Raw genomic sequence first — 9,665 nt, 5'->3', positions numbered from 1 at the left:
GTTTCTTATTTCTTTTAACCCTTTAACTTTTAAACTTATTGATATAATCTCCATACTTAAAAATAAGACGTGGTTTACTATATAACGAATAATAATATTCGTATTGTTTTAAATTGAATCGATCGAATATGGTTCACTTATAATCAAAATGTAAATGATGCGAATTTAACCGCGGTTTTTAATAGTAACCTAGGTTGCGAGCTTCTTTTGATAAGCCGAGCATCATTTGAGTGACTTCCTCTCCTTGTTCTGGGATCTTTGACGGTGGCCAGTGGAAAGAACTGCCGCGTAACTCGTATGTGAAAACGAGCGGTGTATTCAATTTGTTACGAACCCAATCCATGCTTCCACCTGACGCTTTATCTGTTCAAAGCAAGTAACGTAATCATTATAACAAATTTAATCAACGCCCGAGACCTATTATATGACAAAAATCTTTGTTCAAAATATATTTGGCTCTGCACGTACACAGGGTCTCCGCAGCGGTGCCTGGTCCATCATATCTTTTTTGATTCACCTTGTATCCGTATTCAAGTGAAACGTTACCGATTTGTACCTGAGAGAAAAACAGTCTAAATTATAATATAAGTTTTAATAACTTAATAGATTTTAAGCCCGATTTCGCTTTCTTGTTTAAAATATATCATCGAATGCCTAGATTTTACATCTGTGAGATAAGAAATGTATTATTTGTTTTTTCAATTTACAGTGAGATAATGTCAATCGTTTTTGACAATGTACATTAAAGTACAAATAGATACTGATAATAAGAACATTTCCCCTTAGTCAACAATAAGTAGCTAAAAAGGCAGGTTCACAATTAAGTTTAGGTAATTACAAGAGAAAAGTATAAGGTAATATTAAATATAGATCTTACCAAGTCATCATAATTGTCGATGTGGTCTGTTGAATCTGAGTACGGAACCAATAACAATGACGCATAAGAATGAAAAGCCACATAAAATAAAAGGTTATCGATGTTTGAGATATATGATGATAGGGTTCGCGTTTCTATTTCTGAAAACGGCTTCGAACCAGCATACAGCTGATAGTCACACGGATTTTTTGATGATGAATATTCTGAAAGAAAGGGAAAAAAATATTACAAATATATATATATTTTTTCGTGGTGGTCTGGGGGTTAAAGGCCTCTCATACGTGAGGGCGTGGGTTCGAAATTTGGCAAGTACCAATGTGATCTTTTCCGAATCATATGTACTTTCTAAGAGTATTTAGACACCACTAACGGACGGTGAAGGAAAACACGTGAGGAAACCTGGTGTTATAATTTCAAATTATAAGATTGAAATCGCCAATCTGTCTTGAGCAAGCGTGGTGATTAATGCTTTAAACTTCTTCATGTGAGAAGGGGCCTTTGCTCAGCAATGGGCTCCGATAGGCTGATGATGATGATGATGATATATTTCTTCATTTATTACGACTAACACAATGAGTTTCGAAAATAAATATAATATATCATTAATTAATCATCTTAAATAACTTACGTCCCCAATTATAGTCCCAATTTCTGTTAGGATCAGCACCTATGCATCCGTTTTTGGAAAGTGAGCGAGTTTTTCTCCAGTAACGATCCTGTACATAAATTTTTACTATACTGTATATCTTTCTTATACATAAATACAATTTATTGAACAAACTAATCTTTAACTTTATAACTTCATGATTAGGTCATAAGCATCTAAACTGACAAGCTAATAAACAATATGTCACGAAAACATTATTTTCAATAACAAAATATATTCGATATCATAAATTATAATTTCAGCTCCGAAATTTGCAAATGATCGAAATTGGAGATATTATTATTAAAAGTAACTTTGATCATTAGATTTCTTTAGGAAAACGAAAATGATTTTGCTTTTAATAAAAGAAAACATTTCCTTTCAGTGTCTGTAATTGGAGGAATTGGCAAGAGGAGTTGTATTTTAAAACATTAATATTTATTCGGAATAAGAAAACTTTAAAAAACTTTGGATTAAACTTGGCTACGTTCTGACAAGAAATAGCCAACTTAGAATTCTCTTCGACATTATTTAATAAATGTTTAAAATATTCAATTATTTGCGTTCTGATTTAACATTACTCACAAATATGTAGCTGTAATGATATCCATCGGGATTAACAGTGGGGAAGATCCGCCAGTCAAATTGATCCCTCAATCTTGTTACATTAGGATCTTTGCTGGTAAGCAGTTGATTGATGAAGTACGTAGTCGTGGCTGGAGCTATCCATTCTCGTGCGTGTATTCCTAAAGAGCAACTGTCAATATCTTATCTTTCGGATTTAGTGATGAAACGCAAAATATACAAAAGCCTTTTTGTTTAGCTACACGAGACATGTTACGGTAGAATAAAACAAAAAGTTCGTCTCACGTTTCAGGCAGTTGAAAAACTAAATCTAAGCACTTATTTACCTGATTCGATAAAAAATACAGGCTTATTCGGATTATCGTCACCGTCGACCGGCGTATTTATTCTGAGCCCTCGTATTTCACGTCCCTCGTAACTCTTTCCGCCCACTATCACCTCTGCCCATTCTGGATGCGACCTACTTACGTCTGCAAGGTACGCGTATATCTGAAAATTATAGCTTTATGACTTTTTGGAATATTCCAGTGTTTAATTTATCAAGACTTAACAGTGGATAAACATAACTTTACTTAGACATGCTCCCAAATTTAGTGATTTTTATTTTCAATGTCTTCGTTATCTCTTTCTTTTTTTTTTATATTTTTTCCGTTTAGATGAGATCACAATAAACTTGTGAATGCATTTGTCGCAAGAATGAAAGTATGTAATTACTTTGACGTCATAGCCTCATCATAACAATTTATGTGCATGTTAATATATAGCCACGTTTTGTTACTAAATTAAAAATTGTAGTCATAATAAAGAATGTGAGAAGTATAAGGAGGAGAAAATTATAGGTCAGCTCCACAACTTATACGGTAAAAATTTTAAAAGGTTCCTTTATTAATGGTGCTTTGATATTTTTTTTAATTGGTAAATGTAATATAATATACTTGCTTGATTAACATCGTAGTAAGCATTCCAAGAATATCTATATATTTTTTGTGTTGTTGGTGGCTTCTCTTCTCGAAGAACCCTAAAATCGATCAATCATCTTTAAAAAAATGAGTCTCAAGAAGGTTCTCTCCTTTTTAAAAGTAATAAATTAAAAAGCGATTCTTAATAACTTGTAAATACATCCACAACAACAATATTGACTTACTCAGAAATGTCATTATGAAGGAGCGTAGCGTTTAATTTAACTTTTTCAACAATTTCTTTAAAAGCGGCTTCCAATTCCGGAGCAATCAATAATTGGGTTGTTCTTTTATTGTCTAAATAAATTAGAGAATCCTGTGAAATAGAAAATAGTAAGTTTTACCAATAATAGCTTATACTTAAAATAAAAATGAATTTTATGAGCATATAAATTTTTGTTTAGTATCCAACAATAGAAACAATAAGTTTAAAATTTCTTTTAATTATTGCTCAAATACGAACATTTTCATTAAAGGCACAACACCTTAAAATTACCTGAAGTTTTTAATTTGGTCATTTAATTATTTAAATAACACGCAAATCACACTTACATCTTTCTCTTCTAGTAAAGTTTTTAAGCGTTCCAAGGTGCTGCTACTGCCTTTTACATCGTAGTATTTGTAGTTTTTGTACTCCTTAACTTTCTCGACAGTAAATGTCCTTGTTAATCGTACAAAGGCAATGAATACAAAAATACGTGTCACCCACATCATTCACTTGTTAATAGTTTTTAGTTAAGTGTAGAAAGCCTCTTATTTATAATGTTGTATATAGAACTATTTACAAGTCCTAAACAAGTAAGAAATGTTCCACACCGATAGCTATAACTAATCAGCAAATCCAAATAATTATTGTTATATTTCGATTTGTCAATTTATTGTTTGTTGAGTTAGACATAAAGGCCAATTTTATTTTTATTTTAAATTACTTACATGCAATGAAAGGATTAAAGAATGAATATACAAATAAAAACTAGAGCTCTCTAGCCGGTCGCACATGGGCAGGAAACTACTAGATAAATTTTAACCACTTTCAAATTTTGATATCTCCGACACTTATTATATTTATCTATATATATTTTATTGGTTATATATTATTGTATCATAAAATAATTGAGAGGTTTTTAGAGCTTCTATTTTAATATGCAGTAATTGTTCAGCGATGTGTGCTTTCTTGAATATAATAAAACTTTGGTAATATATCAAAAAAAAACGGACGAAATTGTGATAATCAATTAGTTATTATAATAATAATCCCCTCTTATATTGACGAACAACTGTCGGTGTGCAAAGTCCTTGCAGTTAGGAATCTTGAGAATGTTTGATTATCGTAAGTGCGGGTGCTTACTATTTACTGATAATTCTATCACGTTGTATAATAATGATTGTGATGACTTGACAATTTAAAACATATACAGTATTTATATATAAAACAGTTAGATAATATCCATCAAATCTGTATGATATTTGAACATCACACATGTCTTATACATTATATTGATAATTTGTTAATAGAGCAAGCGAATTAGGAGCTCTAAAAAGTCAGGAATGTATACCTATGTAGTGAAAATATATTTGTATTTTTACACTACTATTCGCTTTTTAGTTTTCCTCTCTACAAAAATAATTGATTTTAGACTATAGCCTGTTCTTTCTCTCTTATGCGTATTTAGTTAGCCATAAATTATAAGGCTCATAATTTTCTAAAATGATGATGTTGATAGGAGATTTCAAACACGTGCAGAGAAAGGTGGAAAATCTATTGTCAATGATATTGTTCTCAATAGATCATTCATTCTTTATCAGATAAAAGTCAATGGAAAATATAGCTCTAGGCGTATTACTTCACCTGAAGGAACATGTTTGGTACAAATATCTTGAAATGAAATGAAAACACAGATTAGACTTTATCAAAAAAATATCATATAAAAGTAAAGGCAATATCTCATTGTATTTTTTTTTTAGGAAAATACATATTACTTTCGGTATAATTTCAACAATATAGTACTATAATCAAGTAAACTTATTTATAATCAAATGATTAATTTAAATAAAAAAAAGGATAATAAAAAAATTAAAAACGTTTTAAAATAAGAATCTGTATAAAATAAATACAGTCCAAAGCATAGTGAAATTGTATGTAATGCCTATTATTTTGTCTAAATTTACTAATTTGCAGGGAATTTACAAAGGTTTATTTAATAAGCCCGCTTCATCTCTTGTTAAACTCACAATATATTACAATTATGAGATCTAAGACTCGCGAGTTTTATTAATTTAAATGAAACTAATATATTTCGGATATACTACGCGTGATTTATTTTTGTAAAAACCTACATACTGGGTGATGACGGGCAGACGAGATGAGAATCACGTCAACATATGCGAAAAATATTAGTTTTATTTAAATATATTATATATAATTATTATATAATAGTGTCTTAATATTTCTTCTATAAACAATTTCTATATATATATGTATACATAAAGAAAATATATAAAGCAATCGATAGTTCATCAGCTTTTCAGATATTTATCATTACCTTTGTTATTTATTTCTACTAAGTGGTAATAATAATAAGTACATTGATATTCAATAGTTTATTAAATTACTACTACACAAAAGCCTACTTATCATTATCACATTATCTTTGACTACAACTCTAGCCTGTGTCAGACGGTTTTTGCTAAAATTTTAAGTTGGTTAAATGCTTATTTCTTAGCATAAGTACACCTGGTCATTTGATAGACAAAATCTAATAGACATCACCTACTTATTAACTTCCATTCTTGAACATTTCTGAGTAAGAATTCAAACACTTTCGGCATAGAGGTATGAATCTAAAGAAAAAATCATAGTAATTTTTTTTATTACAGTTTAGCCTGTATAACGTAAACGCTTTTTAACAGTATGTTACATTTATACAATCCACATATGTTGTAACGCTGCATATACAATCAAGATTAATTATAATTGTTTTATAGGAATATTTTATACAGCCACTGAAAGACACGCACATAAATTTGAATGGAACAGAGAACAATTCAAAATTATTTCCCTTCATATGCACTTCAATGTGACATTTAAAATCGTATTTATTGTATGTCCGTATGACTGAATGCAATTTAGAAATTTCTTTCAATGCTATTCATTTCATTTCATTTGTTTCGGAATGTTGAAGTAAATGTATATTTGTTTAAGCAACATTTTATTTTAACCTAACAAACACACAATCTTTTTAGAATTGTTGTTATCGTGTTTTTAATTCAATTTGTTTGAAATGTATATATTGTTTTATACTTTAAAAACATACATATTTAAAATTAGCTATTAATTTTTTTATACAACAAGGAAAATTATTATTATCATTCTTTTCGCTAAACATCAAAAAAAGGTTAAATTCTGATACAAAAACAGTCATATTATGTAGATTATATAGAGAATAAAATTTTCACGAAATTTCAAACAATCATGTAAAGATACGAGACACATATTTTTTAACGAATGTCTGAGAACGAGTTCCAATAAGAAAGTTTTGATGAGATAGGGAAAAGTAAGATATAAGTTCGATTTCTCTTTGTTATCTGAGTTTTCGATTAACACAGAATTGTAGAAGAAAAGACAATCAATTAAGAACTTGATTATTATAAGTTTATACGATCGGTTTCATAAATATAATATGATAGATACAGTGAGTAATACAGATCGTTGAATTGAATCAATATAATATCATAAAATTCGATAAAATACATGTTTTTTTTTTGTCTTTCGAATGATTTTTATGCATAATAAAGTTTATTTACAATTATAATAGTAGGGATAAAAGAAACATTTATTAAACCATAATCATCATCATCATCATCAGCCTAAAGGAGCCCACTGCTGAGCAAAGACCTCTTCTCACATGGAGAAAGTTAGAGCATTAATCACCACGCTTGCTCAAGACGGGTTGGCGATTTCAATCTTATAATTTGAAATTATAAGACCAGGTTTCCTCATGATGTTTTCCTTCACCGTCCGTCGATCCACAATAATTTTAATTAATTTTCCTTTCCTTTGCTTATGAAATTAATAAAATTGATGAACGTAGTCATATTTTTTAAATATGTAAGCAGTAATATTAGAAACTCAAAGTAATAATGTCAGACCACTATAATTTAACCACGTTGTATTTATTTCCTAATCTTAAAATATAGAAATAGAAAAATGTACATAAAAGGGTATAAAATTGTAATGATTACCTAAATAAGATACTAAATAAAACTAATATTTTTCGTATTATACTACGCGTATTTTTTATTTTGAAAAACTACATAATCCCGACGTGTCGGTTACTTTGCAGCAACCGTGATCATGGGCAGACGAGATGTGAATGTTTGTCAGTTGGTCTTGTTATTTTTCATCTACCGCAAACGACTTCTTAATTTTCTGGTGTACGGGCAGAATGCGCTTACGATGTCACAAGGTTCTGCGGTGTGGTCACGGATATGTGATTTTATATTTTTAAGAAGGGGTTCCCAGGTGTTGGATACGCCAGAAAATTAAGAAATCGTTGGCGGTAGATGATAAATAACAAGACCAATTGACTGATATTCATATCTCTAACCGAAACGTCGGACTATGTAGTTTTTTTAAATAATAAAATACGTGTAGTATAATCCGAAAAATATTAGTTTTATTTAAATGAATACTCGCGAAAGTCTTAGATCTTATTAAATAACATACTACACAGACAGATAAAGAATCATAATTTCCTTGATCGGAGACTACAACACCGCCGCTGGAGTCAAAAAAATCCCTCAATCATAGTTACACCTATTGGTGGGATCGTCGAGGATAAGACTAGACACTTGTTATTTGAGACGAGATACGCCAAGATATTTTTAATGTAAGGTTCTTCATCATAAAGGGTAGAAAGGTCTTAAAATAGCTGCTTTGCTGGCCTCCCTTAGTCAGAAGCGAGCTCATTAAGTGGGCTAGCCGCTCATAAAAAGCTGCCTTGCCAACTGTGTCGGTTGCCGACCGGATGAGAAGGCCTAATTGTGATATCTAGGGGATTTTGGCATCCCTGTAGGCTGCAGATAAAGCCTCTACTGGCACAGCGAGTCTGGGTGTGTATAAATCAAATTTTTCAGCTTAATAAAATTTTATTATTTATGAACGTATACAGCATACAAAAAATGTAATTTATGTTAAAATATCTTAATACCTAATAGTCAAGAGTTTCTGTTATCTAACGAAAGAAGTTTTAGGTTAAAAATTGAAGCAAGCCATAACTCAGCGTAATTATTTCTTCGCACTTCTCATTATTTTTAGTATCGCAATCCTGTACTTTTATCTTTTTTGTTAATTATAGGTACGTATAATATTTTTAACATAAATAGTATGTAGGAGTGGTCTATGTTGTGAGTAGGATTTACTTGTCAAAGATTAAAAAAATATTTTGCAATAAATTATCTTTATTATAGGATCAATTAATTCCTACGTAGGATGGATTTTTACTTAAACTGTCCTCATTTACGTATGAATAATTTATATCGACATATTGTGCCAGTGGATAAGCCAATTTGGATAAATGTAAGTATGCCAGCGAATTCCTTGATTTTTTTTGTAATAGTATAAATATAAAGATTTTTTTGTATCACTTATCTTAATCCAAATTATTAGTATTTTAACTTCGAAAATTCTTTTCGGCTTAAATAAATTTGCAGTATTGTTCGTTTATAGGAAAATGAAAAAATATTCAAGCCATGGATTTCACCTCAGGCTATTATTTTCGATTGCGGTTTATCAAAAAGGATCAAACGATCTGCCCCTTACCTTTGAGTATGGTTACATGATCAAAAAAGAAAACACAAAAAGCCTTGAAATGTTCTCACATTAAACCTGTCAAAGTGCAGATTACGTTATTTACATATTTTTCATTTATACGCCCTCTCAGTGGCTTTATAGGTCAATCCAATATTTTTAGGAATTTATTTTTGGCACAATTTAATTTTTAGTTTTTTTTTTTTGAATTGTGTTTTGTTTCATAATTATTTGAAACTAGAAAATGAGTAATATTTTATCATGCAAATCTCAAAAAAAAAAAAAATTATCATCAAAATCTAGAAAGTAGGGATGTTTTCAGAGAGATGTTGAATAATAAGCAATTGTAATACAACCTGGGTTCAGTACTATAGAACTCAAAAACGTTGCTATGACATAGAATTAAAATATCTATTAAACTTAAATAACGTGGAGTAGATAAATAAGAACTCTGTGGTTGAATTTAGAATAGATCGCTTTTACTGTAGTACAATAAACATAAACTTCCATGTCCCTCGGTATACAAATCGTTTAGTATAAGACAGTCAACAATAACCACTGCGTTGCACGTATCAAATAGAGGTTCGAATTATTGTAGGCACAATTCAGAACCTTATGATATCACACAGATTGACACAAGTGGAACTGGGGAGTAACATTCTCAGACCATTGCAAATTGGAGTTTACATCTTAAAAAAATAACATCAATAAACATCAACGAGATCAAAATTTTTCTTCAAATAATACGTACATTGTCTGTCTCGGTGAAATAACTTGACTCTTTTGAAC

At 30.1% G+C, this 9,665-nt stretch overlaps 1 protein-coding gene across 1 annotated transcript; it reads right to left on the bottom strand.

The window, feature by feature from the left end:
• Positions 1-6: 6 nt before the first annotated feature.
• LOC116767670 (zinc carboxypeptidase-like) lies at positions 7-3,825 on the bottom strand. Its single transcript, XM_061527187.1, has 9 exons — positions 3,620-3,825; positions 3,253-3,383; positions 3,048-3,126; positions 2,435-2,597; positions 2,109-2,269; positions 1,506-1,593; positions 878-1,080; positions 469-556; positions 7-363 (listed from the first exon to the last, which is right to left on the bottom strand). The coding sequence occupies exons 1-9, from the start codon at positions 3,779-3,781 to the stop codon at positions 179-181; spliced, it is 1,260 nt and encodes a 419-aa protein (XP_061383171.1). The 5' UTR covers positions 3,782-3,825; the 3' UTR covers positions 7-178.
• Between the last annotated feature and the right edge of the window lie 5,840 nt (positions 3,826-9,665).

The sequence above is a fragment of the Danaus plexippus genome (assembly GCF_018135715.1).
Source record: "Danaus plexippus chromosome 9 unlocalized genomic scaffold, MEX_DaPlex mxdp_24, whole genome shotgun sequence".
NCBI lineage: Eukaryota > Metazoa > Arthropoda > Insecta > Lepidoptera > Nymphalidae > Danaus > Danaus plexippus.
Note: the sequence above shows the minus strand (reverse complement) of the source record. Positions and strands in the feature narration are given on the sequence as shown.

What these genes read in the sequence shown, in the direction of transcription:
- LOC116767670 (XM_061527187.1), bottom strand. Translation starts at nt 3,781, where the DNA reads ATGATGTGGGTGACACGTATTTTTGTATTCATTGCCTTTGTACGATTA. An exon ending in CTTACTACGATGTTAATCAA is followed by an intron (nt 2,598 to 3,047) that starts GCAAGTATATTA and finishes TATAATTTTCAG; the next exon opens with ATATACGCGTACCTTGCAGA. An exon ending in TTGGGACTATAATTGGGGAC is followed by an intron (nt 1,081 to 1,505) that starts GTAAGTTATTTA and finishes CCTTTCTTTCAG; the next exon opens with AATATTCATCATCAAAAAAT.